The following is a 20864-nucleotide window of genomic DNA, read 5'->3' as shown; positions in this document are numbered from 1 at the left end:
TTTCAAAGTGGGATGCAGAATGTTTTCATAATAGAATTATTTTGCCAATTGACTTAGAAATCCCCTTAAGCCACAGAGCCTTCATTTTTAAACTCTAAAATCAATGTTTTAGATATAAAATAACTTGTTTCAAGTCTTTTACCCCAAACCAGTGCAGACCTGACAACTCAGTCAATTCTAAGTTCAGTTTTCTTTCTACCTCATGAATTGTAAAATCCAGACATATTTGTGAGAATTAAAATGCATTATTATTTCATCATGGACATGCATAGCCGTTATCAAAGTAAGATCTCTTACTTTTAAAATGAAATAAACAAACCAGAACTATATAAACATCTACCTCTGACTGGTGGAAAAAAAAAAAGACAAAAATAAAAAAATAGCTAGATGAATTTCCTAGTTATTTCCCACTATAGAAATTGTGGGAAAAATGACCTGAGCCACAACTAAAGTGGTTGATATTACAATTTCTGAGATACCGTATCTCTCTGAGATACTGCGATACTAAAGTACCTCTTATGAGGTATTTTAAATATAGATATGTATATGTATGTGTTAGTATACAGAACACATATAGAAGTCCGTTAGCTGTCAAATACTGGGCAGGGATTTCTTTTCACAAGGGTGTGTGTGTTTGCATTAAGCCTACTTAATAACTGAAGAAAAGCTTTATTTATAACTTTTGATTGAGCCTTATTTAAAAAAAAAATCCTATGTAATACTACTTCTAGTCTAATTTTCCCCATTATCCAGTCTTCTGTAATCTTTGTCTTGGTCCCATCTTGCAACCCTTTCTGTTCTCAGGAAAAAGGCTGATTGGAGTTTAGCTTCTTACTTCTCTCTGGACATCTGTGTCAGAGAATACAACTGTCTTTTGGAGAAGAGCAACTTTCTAGCCCAATAAGGAGACCTATTAAGTAATGTGGGTGTGCCTCTGTCAGTCCAGCTGCTCTTCCTGGGTTGCTGTGAGTTCAGTCCCTGCTTAAGGAGGCTTGAAAGGAAAGGATGTGGACAGGGTGATCCCTCGTGGTGAAGCCCCTTCCTTTGAATGTGGCGTCACTGACAGATGCTGTATCACAGGAGGTTTGTCTGTCTTGTCTGTCCTTATTCACACATCTGTTCAGAAGTCCTGAGAGTGTTCTCTCTTCCAGCAGGGCCTGTGGTGGATGAGGGTAAACAGCAGTAGCACTAGGACACCGGTCACAAGGCAGAAGGCAACGGCAAGCACAACCTTTAGAACTGTGGGAAGATAGGAAGAGCATTGGAGTAAAATTAATGAGTTAGGAAAACACAAAGAACATACATCAGTGCTGATTTCTCCCTGAATTGTGAATTGTAAATTTAAGGGGGTTTTCTGAAGCACCCTTAAAATCAACATTATTGTTAGTCAACTGTTGTTGATTCCGACTCATGGTGACCCCATATGTGTCAGAGCAGAACCTTTCAGAAGCAGATTGCCAGGCCTGTCTTCCAAGGTGCCTTTGGGTGGGTTCGAACAGTCAACTGCTCAGCTAGTAGTTTAGCGCATAACCATTTGCACCACCAATAATCTCCTAAAATCAGCACATTATGGGGAAAAGGGTGCTGGTTTAGGAATCAGGAGGCAACTAGGTTCTAGTCCCGGCATGAACTTTAGCCTTTGGGCCTCAGTTACCCCACTGTAAAGAAGGGCAACTCACTGAAGTATTTCTAAGGACTTTTTTTTTTGAGGGGGTGTGGTAATATTAAGATCTTATACCTTAAATTTGTTTTACAAAGGTTTTTAGCCTCCACTAGTAAAAGGATGGAGCCCTGGTGGCACAGTAGTTAAGCATTTGGCTGCTAACCAAAAGGCTGGCAGTTTGATTCCATGAGCCAGTCCTTGGAAACCCCATGGGGCTGTTCTTCTCTGTCCTATAGGGTTGCTATGAGTCAGAATCGACTCAATGGCAATGGAATTTTTAGTGAAAGGCTAAATTCCCAAATCTAAAATTCTCAAAAATTTGGGTTAAGCTATTTTTTTTTTTTTCCAAACTCCCCCCAAGGTCCCATCACACTGAACTCATATCAATTCCTCCCACACACTGTGCACTTACACTATGAATTTTATGTCTCTCTGCCTTGTTCAGGCTACTTAATCTACATGGAATGCAATTCTTCACTTTTTTTTTTTTGCTTGATCATTCTGGAAAGTCTAATATAATATCATAGTCTTTATAGGTCCTGTAGTCTTATTCTTTTTGTATTTCAGTATATTTACTTTTACACACTTTATTGGCCAAGCCTGACATCAACAAGGGGATAAAATATAATTTTTCCCATTAAGGACATTAACATTTGTAAACAAAAAGACAGTATACCACGGTCTGTCCTTCTGATCACAATCGTTCAGACTCCTTTATTTACTCAAAATACATTCCCCTTTTTCCCAAGGGAGCTAACCTAAAAGTCCTATCCTGTCATTATTTCCAGCTTAGAGTCTGTAATGGTTTATGTTATATGACAACTTGGTTAGTCCACAATTCTCACTGGTTTGGCAGATATTATGTAATCATTCTCCATTTGGTGATCTGATGTTGAGCAGCCCATCAGTTGGAAGGAGAGTTTCCTTAGGGGTGTGGCCTGTACCCAAGATATATATGGACAACCTGGTCGAGCTCACTCTCTTTTTCTAATCTGCATTTGTCTTGTCATCCTCTGACCTCTGGTTCATGGGATGTGAGAAGCCTTCAGCTGCTGCCTGACCTGAAGATTTTGGGTTCATCAGCCCCTGCAACCATGTGACTCAGGAGAAGCCTCCAGCCTGCCATCCAACCCATTTGGGACTTGCCAGTGGTTAAGCACTCAGCTGCTAACCAAGTCAGCAGTTCGAACCCACCAGCTGCTCCACGGGAGAGAGCTATGGCAGTTTGCTTCCATAAAGATCACAGCCTTGGAAACCCTATGGGGCAGTTCTAGTCTGTTCTCTAGGGTCGCTTTGAGTCAGAATCTACTTGATGGCAATGCGTTTAGTTTATTTGGTTTAGTCTCCACAATTTCATGAGCCATTTCCTTGAATTAAATCTCTCTCTATATATTTATATACCTATATATTTATCCACTGGTTTTGCTCCTCTAGAGAACCCAGCCTAAGACAGAGCCCATGATCTATGAGTGATGCTGTAGTCTGTGTATTAGTTCTAGATAGGTCTGCTCTTGATCTGGAGACCTATGAAGTAACAAAGGTAAGTTATTTGCCCCTCAACACACATAATACAATGGTGGAACAGAGCTTGGATAACCATAATGAATTATGCTATTCAAAGAGGGAAAGAATGGGAGACACACACTGGCCCTAAAATCTCACTGGACAGAAGTTGCTGCTGACTTAAGCGGGTAACATTCCTCGATTGGGCCCTAAATTTGCTCTCTGGGGATTAGGTGGAATCTACCTTTTCTGTGTCTCTTGCTCCACCTTCGGGAGGTCTTCCCTTAGACCCACCTAATGAGGGCATTAGAGAATAGGCCTTCCTTGTAGGATCAGCACATCTCACCATCTGTTCCTCACCTCCAGAAGACTGAGGAGCCCAAGACCACTTCACATCTGAAACAGTCATAATCTCTTTAATCCAAGCTGTTAATTCTTTTAGCAGTATTTAATCCAGTCATCTTCATGTACCAATGGCCATACCCACAATTTTTCCTGAGACACACTTCTTTCTTTCTCTACACTTAGTTTCAGTCACCTTAATTTCAGGAGCCCGGGTGCCTCAGTGGTTAAGCCCTCAGCTGCTAACCAAAATGTTGGTGGTTTGAACCCACCAGTCACTATGCAGGAGAAAAATGCAGTTTGCTTCTGTAAAGATTTACAGCCTTGGAAACCCTATGGGGCAGTGCTATCTACTCTGTCCTATAGGGTTGCTAGGAGTCAGAGTGGACTGGACGGCAATGGTTTTGGCGTGTTTTTTGGACGATATCAGCTTTTGGTGGGAGAACCACACTCTTATCTCCTTGCCCTTTAAAATTATCCAGCTGAAAGGATTTACTGGAGACACCTTAAGCTACTGATTAATCTATGTCTTAACAAAGGTGCGATGGCCACATTCTTTATTGGATCATTACCTAGAGGCTGAAGTTTAACTGACTTTTGTAGCCAAATGCCTTCTTACTTTTAATTATACAGGCTGAAGATGAGGATTAGTTACATCTTCCAACTTTACAAGTCTCCAAATTCCTAGATGCACAATTCCCTGTCATTACAGCTTGTAAGCTGGCCAAATATCTTCTGAACCCATCTTTTTATTGTACTATTTTGTGGAAACCCTGGTGGCGTAGTGGTTAAGAGCTATGGCTGCTAACCAAAAGGTTGGCAGTTCAAATCCATGAGGCACTCCTTGGAAACCCTATGGGGCAGTTCTACTTTGTCCTATAGAGTTGCTATGAGTCAGAATCGACTCAATGGCAACAGGTTTGGTTGGGCTTTATCTTGTCACCTATAGCCAATAGTGACTGACACAGGCTGCTAACACAGTCTTTGCCTGCCATTTTACATTTATCATAGTTTAGGATCTCATTTTCCTCTAATATCCATTTTATGTATTTTGGGTCAGCCACACTGACCTCCCTTGAGCACTTGTTTTTATCTCAAAACCATTTTTCTTGCCAGTTGGAACCAACTGGAAAATTCTTCCCCCCAGCTCTTCACTAGTTTGCCTTTCTTTTCATTGAGGTTATAGCTCAAATATTACCTTCTCAGAGGGACCTTTCCTGTCCACTCTATCAAGGACTTCTTGCAGCATTAACTTTATGTGTTTTTCAACAGTTTAGATAAATTAGCGACTGTTCACGGTCTTAGGGCTGAAGGAAATTCTGACTACTCAACTGGAACCATTATTATTATTATTTTTTTCCTAAAAGAAATGGAATGTCATCTTTTAGTCTTTGAATTTGATTTTCAGGTACATATGTTTCAGAGAGAAATCCTTGAGCACTTGTTGACCAAGGCAAGCATTTTCAGCATACCTGTGTGCTATTGCTCATCTGTATCTTTATTTACATGTATCTTTTTAATAGCTGACCAGTAATGAAGTAGATATATGGGGTCTTTTTAATAATGAGATGCTAATTCATTATTTTACCTGGAAAGTTACTCCCCCCTCCCACACTCTGGTCCACTAAGGAATACTCATCATAAATCCCAGTTTGTACTGTCTTTAAAGGTATGTCTTTTCATTGTAGAAACATGGAGTTGCTCGTTGGCTTAGGCAATGGGGGAATAAACATCCCTGTCATCCTGGCAGCTCCATCTACTAGTGTTCCAAGGGACACAGTTTGAAAATCACTAATTTAGCCTAACCTTATCAATGCAGAAATAAGGAAAATGAGAAGCAGAGAAATTAGATAATTTGGCTAAGGTTAAGCAAATAATTTTAGTGGAGTCTCATGACTTTAAAAACCACATACTTACTAATGACTCCAGATTTAAATCTCCAGCCCTGACCTCTCCCCCAAACTCGAGACTCGTATATCTGTCTGTCTTAGTTATCAAATTCCGCTATAACAGAAACATCACAAGTAGGTGGCTTTAACAAACAGAAAGTTATTTTATCAGAGTTTAGGAGGCCAGAAGTATGAATTCAGGGTGCTAGCTCTAGGGGAAGGCTCTCTCTCCTTGTCCACTTTGAAGGAAGGTCCTTGTCTCTTTTAGCTTCTTTTGCAGAGTTCCTTGGTGAGCATTTGGCCTGTATCTTCCCCTCGTTTGTTTGTGCTTGCTTGCTTGCTTTATCTGCTCTTTTGTATATCAAAAGAAATTTAAGACACACCCTACACTAATACTACCTCATTAACATAACAAAACCCATTCCCAAATGCAATTATAATCATAGGTGAGGGTTAGGATTTACAACACATATTTTGGGGAGACACAATTCAATCCATAACACTGTCTATTCAATGCCTCCCCTTGGGTATCTAACAGGGATTTCAATTTCAACAAGTCCAAAACTGAACTCCCAGTTTTGCCCCCTCAAATGTGCTCTTTCTATGGCCTTTTACATCTCAATTGATGGAACCTCCCTCCTTCTAGTAACTCAGGATAAACTCTCAGTCTTTCTCAATCTCTCTCTTTCTCTCACACGCTAATCTGTCTGGAAATCTCATTGGTTCTACCAACAAAATATATCCAGAACTTCTCCTCCCCTCTTCTGCCACCACCTTGCTTTGAACCACTGTCATCTTTTGCCAGGATCATTACGGGGGCCTCCCAACTTGTCCTCCAGCTTCTAACCTTTCTCCCCTACATTTATTTTCAACACAGCAGTCAAACAACTTCAAGTCAAAACATGCCAATTCTTGTGCTTAAAACAAAGCCTGCAGTGGATGTTCATCCCACTTAGAATGAAAGCCAAAGTCCTGATGATGACAGCTTAAAATATATAAAAAATATATAGAGGCTCTATATCTGGTCCCTATTAACCTCTCAGATTTCCTTTCCCACCAGTTTCTCCCTCACTCTCTTCTGACCACACAGGCCTTTTTGCTATTCCTCAAACATGCCAGTCACATTTCGCCTTAATGCCTTTGTTATAGAAAACCCCTGGATTAGGTAACTCCCTCACCTTCTTTGCTCAAATCTCAATGATGCCTACCTTGACCTTCCTATTTAAAAGTACAACCTGTACGCCCTTTCTCAAGTTGGCATTTGTGATCCTCACCTTACAATGTATTTATTTACCATATTTATTACTTATCATCTGTCCCACTTTCCCCCTAATAGAATGTAAGCTTCATGAAGGAAGGGGATATGTATAATGAATTTATTCAAGCACTCAGAGCAATACCTGGCATACAGCAGGTGCTCAATAAATATTTGTGAGAGAATTAGTGACCTAGAACTCATAGGATCCAAGTCTTAGACCAGTGCTTTTCTCATAATGGCAGGATGTCCCTCAGCGTCATGAGAAGGTGAATACCAGTTAAGTTAGATTCTGATGGACAGGTGTAATTAGAACTACAAAGAGGGTTAACGTAAATTTGGAGGGAACGAAATAGAATTGAGGAAGAAAGGAAAGTGTAAAGGGAAACGAGGAAGACAGATTATAATTTTTGAAAATCAGTTTTCAGGGCTGACTTTCTGTATTTGAAAATTTATTTTCAATTTTTTTATTGTCTACGTTGTCATGGTAATCCCATAGAATACGTTTTCCTTTCATTCCTTACTTGCTTCCTTCCATCCTAAAAATGTAGTGAGCACACACCATGTGCCAGACAGGGTATATGTGCTGAGTGCTGGCATTCCATAATCGCTGCTCTTGAGGAGCTCAATGTCTAGTGGGAAAGCCAGGTAGACAACTATGCAATGATGTGATAAACCCTAAATGCAGGTATAAATGTTATGCCATTGGAACCCAGAGAAAGTTGCAATTAACAGAATGTATTCTATTTGAAAGAGACAGAGTTTGAAAAGCCTTCAGAGTATTAGCAAGATTTGATCTTGGCCTTTGAGGTGAGTATTTTGACATGAAACAGAAGGAGTTACATTTGGCTGGAACATAGGCTGGCGGAAGGTGAGACCAGATATCTAGGTTGGGGCTCACAGATTTTTTTTTATGTTAAAAATCATAACTTATTTTTGTTGTTGTTTGTAAAATGCCCAAGAGTATGTATTTTTCATAATAAAGGTAATAATATTTACCAAAGGACTTCCTCTGGGCCAAAAACTTTATCTTCCTTATTTTATCTCCCCCAAACAACTTATTATTCCATCTTAAAGATGATAAAACTGAGGCTTAGAAAGAAAAGTGAAGAAGGCTACTAATACTGATAGGACTGGAAGAATCTAAAACCCAATTCTGGAGCCTTAGCCCAGGATTGATCTTTTAAATGTATGATGTCGCATTAAAAAAAACCAAACCTGTTGCCGTAGAGTCAATGCTGACTCATAGCGACCCTATAGGACAGAGTAGAACTGCCCCATAGGGTTTCCAAGGAGCGGCTGGTGGATTCAAACTTCTAACATTTTGGTTAGCTGCCGAGCTCTTAACCACACAGCTGTGCCAAATTGTAAGATCTGCACGTGATCTTGGGGGCCCTGTTTTTAAACTGTCGAGGTTGAGAGCAGGAGTAGGAGCGAGGAGGGACTTGGTGTACACCAAAACAAGTCCAAAAATCTTGAACAAATGATGAGATATAGCTGGGGAAAATGAAGATAATGGCGACAAGGATAAGAAGAAGATATTGTAATCAGATGGCTTCATCTCTGAGGGAGCAGGGGTGCTAAAAGGGATATTGTTGAACAGGGGCTCTGAACAACAATAGGAAACAAAAGAATGACAAAGTAATTACGCTAAAAATAGAGGCCAAATACAACAGATACGTTGGTATGTACACATACACATAGAGTGAATGATTGAATCTTTGTAGTGTAGTCATTTTTGTGGCACATTCACAGCTTCTCTCCCTATTTATTGAACAACTGAGTCCCAGGCTTCTGACATCTGGGCCCAGCCATTAGGAAGTCAGGCTAGGCACAGAGAGCTCAACATTTATTCAACTAGCAATTACCAATTGAAGGTGTACCAGGCTCTAGGTATTGTCTCCTGGCTGAGGATTCAGAAGAAAAAGGTATGGATTCTGCCTTTAAGTTTACGGTAAAGTCTTAGGTTTGTGTACATGTGCAGTAGATTCTCAGCTTTACAAAGCTTATGAGAGCAACTGGAACTTCCCACCAGTAAAATCTCAATGTCCCTCCTGTGAAAGATTTTGAGTTGGACATTGAGGTAGGGGATGGGAGAATGCTAGCAAGAAAGCCTAACTAAGTAAAATTTAGGAATTAAAGAAACATTTTTTTAAAAAAGAAGTTTTATTATTTTCAAGTAACATAGTGTAGAACTTAGACTCATCATGACTTTCCTAGTAAAGCTCTGATTTAATAAATTGATATAAGAATGGAATGTTGGTCTGCTAGAACTAGCTGAATGCATTTCTTCTAAGTGTGGCTAGAATTTCATGAGTGAAAGTGTACTAAGGAGCAGAGTTACCAGGCATCCTGTTATCTATAGGATAATATCCTACTCTTAATGATTTTGTCCTGCTTCCTCTATTGGCTTTGTCATGGTGCCCTAAATGTCTTATATTTTTTTCCCCAATAAATTCAGCAGTTAGAGCTATTTTTCAAAATTTTTTTTTAGCATCCCGTATTTTTGTTTGCAAAATCTGGAGACCTGACTAAGAAGTAGATTCCCAATAACTTCCCATGCTTAAGCCCACTCTATAGCATCGCTTCTGAGGCAACTTTCCAACACTGGATGACAATCTCTCTGAGAGTTTTACCTGCTGCTCTAGCATTGCTCTTTGAGACCATATAGAACAAGTCTAGTCCTCTTCTGTTAAACAGGTTTAAATATTGAATTCACTTTGTTGGAGGCCACCTCATGCTACAGACTTTTAACAAGCTTTCTTTGAGCTAAAACCAGTGGTATACTGGTAAACCAGGTGAGATAAAGAGAGAGAGAACTTTGATCTATAGTATTTGCTTATTTTTGTGGTGAAAATATTTCCACCATGACTAATTTCATGCTGTTAAAGTGAAATCACTAAACTCAAGGTTAGAAAGAGATGCAACTTTCCACTCCTGAGACCTGTATGAGCTGGCCCCAGCACAGCAACATGTAAGTTTTCTTTTTCTTACTTTGCGTTTAAACATGTTTTGATGCTTAATTAGATTTCTTTCTGTTGAATTGTTGATGTCAGTCTTTTGAGGAAAACAATTTTACAGAGTTGATTAGAGGAGGTGACAGATTGGATACGGAAAAGTGGGATTAAAATGACTCCTAGGTTACTGGGTATGGCTGCTAATCAAGACAGAGAAGAATAGGTTTATAGAGGAAAGGTTACTAATTTATACATCAATTGAGCAAATATTTATTGAGCTCCATGCTAGGTACAGCTGCTGGGGACAGATACAAAATAGAATGCAACAGATAAAAATCCTTCGCCCCTACGTATATATACATATACCCCAAAGAATTGAAAACAGGGACTCAAACAGACACAAGTACACAAAGTTCATTTCAACACTATTCACAACAATCAAAAGGTGGAAATAACCCAAGTGTCCATTAACAGACACATGAACAAAATGTGGTACAGACATACAAAGAATTATTATTCAGCCATAAAAAGGAATGAAATTCTAATACATGCTACAACATGGATGAACCTTGAAAACATTATGCAAAGTGAAATAACACAAGACATAAAAGGACAAATATTGTATGATTCCACATATATAAAATAACCAGAATAGGCAAATTCATAGAGATGCAAGGTAGATCAGAGGTTACCAGGGGCTGAAGGTAGTAGAAAATGGGAAGTTATTGCTTAATGAATACAGAGTTTCTGCTTGGGGTGATGAACAAGTTTTGGAAATAGATGGTGGTAATGGTTGTACGACCTTGTGAATGTAGTTAATGCCACTGAATTGTACACTTAAAAATGGTTAAATGGAAAATTTTATGTGCTATACCTATACATATGTATAAACAAAAACCATACCCAATATTCCCGACTCACAGCAACCCTATAGGACAGAGTAGAACTGCCCCACAGGGTTTCCAAAGAGCAGCTGGTGGGTTCAAACTGCCACCCTTTTGGTTAGCAGCCGAGCTTTGAACCACTGCGCCACCAGGGCTCCATATGTATGTATACATATGTATATTAATATTATCACAATAAAATAGTTGCACCCCTGAATGAAACCTGTGGGAATCTCTCTGGACTCCAACTCTTTTGCCTAGTAACTCCCCTATCCATTCCAGCTTCAAGCCACTAGGACATTTGATAAGTGCCTTTCTGAATGCGTGTATCACACCATTAGAAACCTCCATGCAAACTGGTTTCACGTGGTGCAGTTGTCATCTACAGGAAACCTTCCCTGACCTTCTTCCTCCCTCCCTCCCTCCAAATCCAGGTAACTCTTGTTCCCATTGCAACCTGTGTAATCATAAATCATAACACTTGTTATTCTGCATTTTATGCATCTCTATGCTTTTCCATTACATTGTGAGCTTCCTGTTTCCATCTTAAATAGTGAGGCAGGGACATCCATCAGCTTAGCCTTTATGCAAAGTAGTAAAGTCCAAATTAAATACATTTTCAATGTACAATGTTCATTTTATTCAGTCAAGAGTATTACTTTATATTAATATTTTTCCTCCAGTTGCATTAAAACAAAACCCCTCAACAAATAAAAATAATGCCCGTAAAATCTTTCCTGTAGGAATTTTTTCATTATTAGAAATGCTTTTCGAAGTCAATTATAAAAGTACTGCTTTTGAACTTCCTAATAAGGACTTTATTCACTATTTTACGTTTGGCTCATTGCTGAAGGAGAGTTACATGCATGGGCCAAAAGAAAACCCAAACCTGTTGTAGTCAAGCAGATTCATACTCATAGCAACCCTATAAGATAGAGTAGAACTGCCCCCATATAATTTCCAAGAAGCAGCTGGTGGATTTGAACTGCTGACCTTTCGGTTAGCTGTCGTAGCTCGCTGTAGGTCTTTACCACTGTGCCACCAGGAACTAATAATTAGGTGATGGCTCTAAGGCCAAATATTTTTTGGGGGAAGAAAACACAAATAAGCATATCAATCGGTGTCTTCTGTCAATTACCCCAAGACCAACTAGGAACCGGGCTGACTTTGCTCTAGACTCTGGCATCCAGTTGAAACCATCTTTTCAGGCCTTCTCTGCCTTTATCCTTAATGGTAATGTTGCTGTTGTTGTTGTTAGATGCCGTCGAGTCGGTTCCAATTCATAGTGACCCTATGCACAACAGAATGAAACACTGCCGGGTCCTGAGCCATCCTCACAATCGTTGTTATGCTTGAGCTCATTGTTGCAGCCACTGTGTCAATCCACCTTGTTGAGGGTCTTCCTTTTTTCCACTGACCCTGTACTCTGCCAAGCATGATGTCCGTCTCCAGGGACTGATCCGTCCTGACAACATGTCCAAAGTATGTAAAATGGAGTCTCGCCATCCTTGCTTCTAAGGAGCATTCTGGCTGTACTTCTTCTAAGACAGATTTGTTCGTTCTTTTGGCAGTCCATGGTATATTCAATATTCTTCACCAACACCACAATTAAAAGGGGTCAATTCTTCTTCTGTCTTCCTTATTCATTGTCCAGCTTTCATATGCATATGATGTGATTGGAAATACCATGGCTTGGGTCAGGCGCACCTTAGTCTTCAAGGTGACATCTTTGCTCTTCAACACTTTAAAGAGGTCCTTTACAGGTTTACCCAATGCAATGCGTCTTTTGATTTCTCGACTGCTGCTTCCATGGCTGTTGATTGTGGATCCAAGTAAAACGAAATCCTTGACAACTTCAATCTTTTCTCCATTTATCATGATGTTGCTCATTGGTTCAGTTGTGAGGATTTTTGTTTTCTTTATGTTGAGGTGTAATCCATACTGAAGGCTGTGGTCTTTGATCTTCATTAGTAAGTGCTTCAAGTCCTCTTCATTTTCAACAAGCAAGGTTGTGTCATCTGCATAACGCAGGTTGTTAATGAGTCTTCCTCCAATCCTGATGCCCCGTTCTCCTTCATATAGTCCAGCTTCTCGGATTATTTGCTCAGCATACAGATTAAATAGGTATGGTGAAAGAATACAACGCTGACGCACACCTTTCCTGACTTTAAATCAATCAGTATCCCCTTGTTCTGTCCAAACAACTGCCTCTTGATCTATGTAAAGGTTCCTCATGAGCACAATTAAGTGTTCTGGAATTCCCATTCTCCGCAATGTTATCCATAATTTGTTATGATCCACACAGTCGAATGCCTTTGCATAGTCAATAAAACACAGGTAAACATCCTTCTGGTATTCTCTGCTTTCAGCCAGGATCCATCTGACGTCAGCAATGATATCCCTGGTTCCACGTCCTCTTCCGAAACCAGCCTGAATTTCTGGCAGTTCCCTGTCAATATACTGCTGCAGCCATTTTTAAATCATCTTCAACAGAATTTTGCTTGCATGTGATATTAATGATATTATTCCATAATTTCCACATTTGGTTGGATCACCTTTCTGGGGAATAGGCATAAATATGGATCTCTTCCAGTCAGTTGTTCAGGAAGCTGTCTTCCATATTTCTTGGCATAGACGAGTGAGCACCTCCAGCGCTGCATCTGTTTGTTGAAACATCTTGATATTCCATCAGTTCCTGGAGCCTTGTTTTTCGCCAATGCCTTCAGAGCACCTTGGACTTCTTCCTTCAGTACCATAGGTTCCTGATCATATGCCACCTCTTGAAATGGTTGAATATCGACTAATTCTTCTTGGTATAATGACTCTGTATTCCTTCCTTCTTCTTTTGATGCTTCCTGCGTTGTTTAATATTTTCCCCATAGAATCCTTCTCAACTCAGGGCTAGGATTTTTTCTTCAGTTCTTTCACCTTGAGAAACGCCGAGCGTGTTCTTTCCTTTTGGTTTTCCATCTCCAGCTATTTGCACATGTCATTATAATACTTTACTTTGTCTTCTCCAGACGCCCTTTGAAATCTTCTGTTCAGTTCTTTTACTTCATCAATTCTTCCTTTTGCTTTAGCTGCTCAATGTTTGAGAGCAAGTTTCAGAGTCTCCTCTGACATCCATCTTGGTCTTTTCTTTCTTTCCTGTCTTTTCAGTGACCTCTTGCTTTCTTCATGGATGATGTCCTTGATGTCATTCCACAACTCGTCTGGTCTTCGGTCACTAGTGTTCAATGCGTCAAATCTATTCTTCAGATAGTCTCTAAATTCAGGTGGGATATACTCAAGGTCATATTTTGGCTCTCGTGGACTTGCTCTGATTTTCTTCAGTTTCAGCTTGAACTTGCACATGAGCAATTGATGGTCTGTTCCACAGTCGGCCCCTGGCCTTGTTCTGACTGATGATTTTGAGCTTTTCCATCGTCTCTTTCCACAGATGTAGTCAATTTGATTTCTGTGTGTTCCATCTGGTGAGGTCCATGTGTATAGTTGTCATTTATGTTGGTGAAAGAAGGTATTTGCAATGAAGAAGTCGTTGGTCTTGCAAAATTCTATCATTCGACCTCCGGTATTGCTTCTATCACCAAGGCCATAGTTTCCAACTACTGATCCTTCTTCTTTGTTTCCAACTTTCACATTCCAATCACCAGTAATTATCAATGCATCTTGATTGCATGTTTGATCAATTTCAGACTGCAGCAGCTGATAAAAATCTTCTGTTTCTTCATCTTTGGCCTCAGTGGTTGGTGCATAAATTTAAATAATAGTCGTATTAACTGGTCTTCCTTGTAGGAGTATGATATTAACGTATCACTGACAGCGTTGTACTTCAGGATAGACCTTGAAATATTCTTTTTGATGATGAATGCAACACCATTCCTCTTCAAGTTGTCATTCCCAGCATAGTAGACTATATCATTGTCAGATTCAAAATGGCCAATACCAGTCCATTTCAGCTCACTAATGCCTAGGATATCAATGTTTATGCATTCCCTTTCATATTTGACAATTTCCAATTTTCCTAGATTCATACTTTGTACATTCCAGGTTCCGATTATTAATGGATGTTTGCAGCTGTTTCTTCTTATTTTGAGTTGCACCACATCAGCAAATGAAGGTCCCAAAAGCTTTATTCCATCCACGTCATTAAGGTTGACTCTACTTTGAGGAGGTAGCTCTTCCCCAGTCATCTTTTTTTTTTTTTTATTAACTTTTATTGAGCTTCAAGTGAATGTTTACAAATCAAGTCAGACTGTCACATATAAGTTTATATACATCTTACTCCGTACTCCCACTTGCTCTCCCCCTAATGAGTCAGCCCTTCCAGTCTCTCCTTTCGTGACAATTTTGACAGCTTCCAACTCTCTCTATCCCCACATCCCCCCTCCAGACAGGAGATGCCAACACAGTCTCAAGTGTCCACCTGATATAATTAGCTCACTCTTCATCAGAATCTCTCTCCTACCCACTGTCCAGTCCCTTCCATGTCTGATGAGTTGTCTTCGGGAATGGTTCCTGTCCTGTGCCAACAGAAGGTTTGGGGACCATGACCGCCGGGATTCCTCTGGTCTCAGTCAAACCATTAAGTATGGTCTTTTTATGAGAATTTGGGGTCTGCATCCCCCTGTTCTCCTGCTCCCTCAGGGGTTCTCTGTTGTGCTCCCTGTCAGGGCAGTCATCGATTGTGGCCGGGCACCAACTAGTTCTTCTGGTCTCAGGATGATGTAGATCTCTGGTTCATGTGGCCCTTTCTGTCTCTTGGGCTCTTAGTTGTCGTGTGACCTTGGTGTTCTTCATTCTCCTTTGATCCAGGTGGGTTGAGACCAATTGATGCATCTTAGATGGCCACTTGTTAGCATTTAAGACCCCAGACGCCACATTTCAAAGTGGGATGCAGAATGTTTTCATAATAGAATTATTTTGCCAATTGACTTAGAAGTTCCCTTAAACCATGGTCCTCAAACCCCCGCCCTTGCTCTGCTGACCTTTGAAGCATTCATTTTATCACGGAAACTTCTTTGCTTTTGGTCCAGTCCAATTGAGCTGACTTTCCATGTATTGAGTGTTGTCCTTCCCTTCACCTAAAGTAGTTCTTATCTACTAATTAATCAGTAAAAAACCCTCTCCTGTAACCACAAAAATATGTGTTCTTCTCAGTTTATACTATTTCTCAAGATCTTGTAATAGTGGTCTTATACAATATTTGTCCTTTTGCCTCTGACTCATTTCGCTCAGCATAATGCCTTCCGGGTTCCTCCATGTTATGAAATGTTTCACAGATTCGTCACTGTTCTCTATTGATGCGTAGTATTCCATTGTATGAATATACCACAATTTATTTACCCATTCATCCGTTGATGGACACCTTGGTTGCTTCCAGCTTTTTGCTATTGTAAACAGAGCTGCAATAAACATGGGTGTGCATATATCTGTTTGTGTGAAGGCTCTTGTATCTCTAGGGTATATTCCGAGGAGTGGGATTTCTGGGTTGTATGGTAGTTCTATTTCTAACTGTTTAAGATAACGCCAGATAGATTTCCAAAGTGGTTGTACCGTTTTACATTCCCACCAGCAGTGTATAAGAGTTCCAATCTCTCCGCAGCCTCTCTAACATTTATTATTTTGTGTTTTTTGGATTAATGCCAGCCTTGTTGGAGTGAGATGGATTTCTCTAATGGCTAATGATCGAGAGCATTTTCTCATGTATCTGTTAGCTGCCTGAATATCTTCTTTAGTGAAGTGTGTGTTCATATCCTTTGCCCACTTCTTGATTGGGTTGTTTGTCTTTTTGTGGTTGAGTTTTGACAGAATCATATAGATTTTAGAGATCAGGCGTTGGTCGGAGATGTCATAGCTGAAAATTCTTTCCTAGTCTGTAGGTGGTCTTTTTACTCTTTTGGTGAAGTCTTTAGATGAGCATAGCTATTTGATTTTTAGGAGCTCCCAGTTATCTGGTTTCTCTTCGTCATTTTTGGTAATGTTTTGTATTCTGTTTATGCCTTGTATTAGGGCTTCTAGGGTTGTCCCTATTTTTTCTTCCATGATCTTTATCGTTTTAGTCTTTATGTTTAGGTCTTTGATCCACTTGGAGTTAGTTTTTGTGCTTGGTGTGAGGTATGGGTCCTGTTTCATTTTTTTGCAAATGGATATCCAGTTATGCCAGCACCATTTGTTAAAAAGACTATCTTTTCCCCAATTAACTGACACTGGGCCTTTGTCAAATATCAGCTGCTCATATGTGGATGGATTTATATCTGGGTTCTCAATTCTGTTCCACTGGTCTATGTGCCTGTTGTACCAATACCAGGCTGTTTTGACTACTGTGGCTGTATAATAGGTTCTGAAATCAGGTAGAGTGAGGCCTCCCACTTTCTTCTTCTTTTTCAGTAATGCTTTGCTTATCCGAGGCTTCTTTCCCTTCCATATGAAGTTGGTGATTTGTTTCTCTATCACCTTAAAAAATGACGTTGGAATTTGGATCGGAAGTGCATTGTATGTATAGATGGCTTTTGGTAGAATAGACATTTTTACTATGTTAAGTCTTCCTATCCATGAGCAAGGTATGTTTTTCCACTTAAGTATGTCCTTTTTAATTTCTTGTAGTAGAGCTTTGTAGTTTTCTTTGTATAGGTCTTTTATATCCTTGGTAAGATTTATTCCTAAGTATTTTATCTTCTTGGGGGCTACTGTGAATGGTATTGATTTGGTTATTTCCTCTTCGATGTTCTTTTTGTTGATGTAGAGGAATCCAAGTGATTTTTGTATGTTTATCTTATAACCTGAGACTCTGCCAAACTCTTCTATTAGTTTCAGTAGTTTTCTGGAGGATTCCTTAGGGTTTTCCATGTATACGATCATGTCATCTGCAAATAGTTATAGCTTTACTTCCTCCTTGCCAATCCGGATGCCCTTTCTTTCTTTGTCTAGCCTAATTGCTCTGGCTAGGACTTCTAGCACAATGTTGAATAAGAGTGGTGATAAAGGGCATCCTTGTCTGGTTCCCGTTCTCAAGGGAAATGCTTTCAGGTTCTCTCCATTTAGAGTGATGTTGGCTGTTGGCTTTGCATAGATGCCCTTTATTATGTTGAGGAATTTTCCTTCAGTTCCTATTTTGGTGAGAGTTTTTATCATAAATGGGTGTTGGACTTTGTCAAATGCCTTTTCTGCATCAATTGATAAGATCATGTGGTTTTTGTCTTTTGTTTTATTTATGTGGTGGATTACATTAATGGTTTTTCTAATATTAAACCAGCCTTGCATACCTGGTACAAATCCCACTTGGTCGTGGTGAATTATTTTTTTGATATGTTGTTGAATTCTATTGGCTAGAATTTTGTTGAGGATTTTTGCATCTATGTTCATGAGGGATATAGGTCTGTAATTTTCTTTTTTTGTAATGTCTTTACCCGGTTTTGGTATCAGGGAGATGGTGGCTTCATAGAATGAGTTGGGTAGTATTCCGTCATTTTCTATGCTTTGCAATACCTGTAGTAGTAGTGGTGTTAACTCTTCTCTGAAAGTTTGGTAGAACTCTGCAGTGAAGCCGTCCGGGCCAGGGCTTTTTTTTGTTGGGAGTTTTTTGATTACTGTTTCAATCTCTTTTTTTGTTATGGGTCTATTAGTTGTTCTACTTCTGAATGTGTTAGTTTAGGTAGGTAGTGTTTTTCTAGGAATTCATCCATTTCTTCTAGGTTCTATGCAAATTTGTTAGAGTATAATTTTTCATAATAATCTGATATGAGTCTTTTAATTTCAGTTGGGTCTGTTGTGATGTGGCCCTTCTCGTTTCTTATTCGGATTATTTGTTTCCTGTATTTCTTTAGTCAGTCTAGCCAGTGGTTTATCAATTTTGTTAATTTTTTCAAAGAACCAGCTTTTGGCTTTGTTAATTCTTTCAATTGTTTTTCTGTTCTCTAATTCATTTAGTTCAGCTCTAATTTTTATTACTTGTTTTCTTCTGGTGCCTGATGGATTCTTTTGTTGCTCACTTTCTATTTGTTCAAGTTGTAGGGACAGTTCTCTGATTTTGGCTCTTTCTTGTTTTTGTATGTGTGCATTTATCGATATAAATTGGCCTCTGAGCACTGCTTTTGCTGTGTCCCAGAGGTTTTGATAGGAAGTATTTTCATTCTTGTTGCATTCTATGAATTTCCTTATTCCCTCCTTGATGTCTTCTATAACCCAGTCTTTTTTCAGGAGGGTATTGTTCAGTTTCCAAGTATTTGATTTTTTTTCCCTAATTTTTCTGTTATTGATTTCTACTTTTATTGCCTTGTGGTCTGAGAAGATGCTTTGTAATATTTCCACGTTTTGGATGCTGGAAAGGTTTGTTTTATGACCTAATATGTGGTCTATTCTAGAGAATGTTCCATGTGCGCTAGAAAAAAAAATATACTTTGCAGCAGTTGGGTGGAGAGTTCTGTATAAGTCAATGAGGTCAAGTTGGTTGATTGTTGTAATTAGGTCTTCCGTGTCTCTATTGAGCTTCTTACTGGATGTCCTGTCCTTCTCCAAAAGTGGTGTGTTGAAGTCTCCTAGACACCTGTGGAGGTGTCTATCTCACTTTTCAGTTCTGTTAAAGTTTGTTTTATGTACCTTGCAGCCCTGTCATTGGGTGCATAAATATTTAATATGGTTATGTCTTCCTGATCAATTGTCCTTTTTATCATTATGTAGTGTCCTTGTTTATCCTTTGTGGTGGATTTAAGTCTAAAATCTATTTTGTCAGAAATTAATATTGCTACTCCTCTTCTTTTTTGCTTATTGTTTGCTTGATATATTTTTTTCCATCCTTTGAGTTTTAGTTTGTGTCTCTAAGTCTAAGGTGTGTCTCTTGTAGGCAGCATATAGACGGATCGTGTTTCTTTATCCAGTCTGAGACTCTCTGTCTCTTTATTGGTGCATTTAGTCCATTTACATTCAGCGTAATTATAGATAAATAAGTGTTTAGTGTTGTCATTTTGATGCCTTTTTATGTGTGTTGTTGACAATTTCATTTTTCCACTACTTTTTTGTGCTGAGACGTTTTTCTTAGTAAATTGTGAGATCCTCATTTTTGTAGTGTTTGACTTCATGTTTGTTGAGTCGTTACGTTTTTCTTGGCTTTTATCTTGAGTCATGGAGTTGTTATACCTCTTTGTGGTTACCTTAATATTTACCCCTATTTTTCTAAGTAAAAACCTAACTTGTATTGTCCTATATTGCCTTGTATCACTCTCCATATGGCAGTTCTATGCCACCTGTATTTAGTCCCTCTTTTTGATTATTCCCAGTCATCTTTTGAGTGCCTTCCAACCTGGCGGGCTCATCTTCCAGAACTATATCAAACAATATTCTGCTGCTATTCATAAGGTTTTCACTGGCTAATGCTTTTCAGAGGTGTGAATAGCAGCCTTATGAATAGCAGCCAGTGAAAATGGTAATGTAGCATGGTATTATGGATTGAGTCGTGTCCCCCCAAAATATGTGTTGGACTCCTGGCCCCTATACCTGTGGATATAATCCTATTTGAAAATAGGAATTTCTTTGTGATGTTAATGAGGCCATAGCAATGTAGAGTGTGTCCTGTACCCAATCACTTCTGAGTGATATAGAGAGCAGCTAAGAACAGAGACAAGTGAGCACAGACGGTGGAAGATAGATGGCACACAGAGATCACCAAGGAACCAAGGAATGCTGGGGCTAGAGAAGGTGAAATAAGGACCTTCCTCTAGAGCCAACAGAGAGAGAGAGACTTCACCTAGAGCTGGTGCCTGAATTTGGACCTCTAGCTTCCTAAACTGTGAGAAATTTCTGTTCATTTAAGCCACCCACTTGTGGTATTTCTGTTATAGCAGCACTAAGAAATTAAGATAACTGGTCTTCTTTAGATGAGCTGTAGCTGCCACTTAGCAAAAAATCTACAAGACTCTAAAGAATGTCAATTTGGACATGATTATTTCCTGTACAATGAGTAGTTTCAGCAGGACCTCTGAGTTTGCTCAGGTTTTCTGAAGATACCAGAATCAAAGTTTTACACATTTTTTTCACCCTCCAGATTTCATAACTGTACTGTCAACGTTCTAGTAAGTTTCGATCTTGGAGGCATCTGGAGCATGCTTATGTTTCCAGCTTTGCTCCAGTTTGGTATGTGTCATCATACTTCTCTCTTAAATCAACTTCAGATTCAACATCTCTTATCACAGGAGCTTTAAGAGAGCTCTACTCATTCCGTGTTCTCATCTCTGATATGCTGGGCCAGAATATCTTGTTCTTATTAGACTACTTACTTACATACATCAGAGCTTTCTGTCAAGTTTGATTTTGGTTTCTTCAAAAGGAACATGGATGTTCCAGGGTCAAGGAAAGCAAAGATGCTTTTATTTCTCA

The 20864-nt window shown here is 39.3% G+C and overlaps 1 protein-coding gene across 1 annotated transcript in view; it reads right to left on the bottom strand.

Annotated features, from left to right (window-relative positions):
- Positions 1-445: 445 nt before the first annotated feature.
- The window catches only part of ACP3 (acid phosphatase 3), a 72328-nt gene continuing 51909 nt past the window's right edge, over positions 446-20864 (bottom strand). Inside the window, exon 11 of the mRNA XM_003420907.4 lies at positions 446-1239. Coding sequence (XP_003420955.3) covers positions 1121-1239 — 119 coding nt within the window. The 3' untranslated portion in view covers positions 446-1120. The remainder of the gene's footprint in view (positions 1240-20864) is intronic.

The sequence above is a fragment of the Loxodonta africana genome, chromosome 27 (genome assembly GCF_030014295.1).
Source record: "Loxodonta africana isolate mLoxAfr1 chromosome 27, mLoxAfr1.hap2, whole genome shotgun sequence".
Taxonomy (NCBI): Eukaryota; Metazoa; Chordata; class Mammalia; order Proboscidea; family Elephantidae; genus Loxodonta; species Loxodonta africana.
This window is presented reverse-complemented; position numbering and strand designations above follow the sequence as displayed.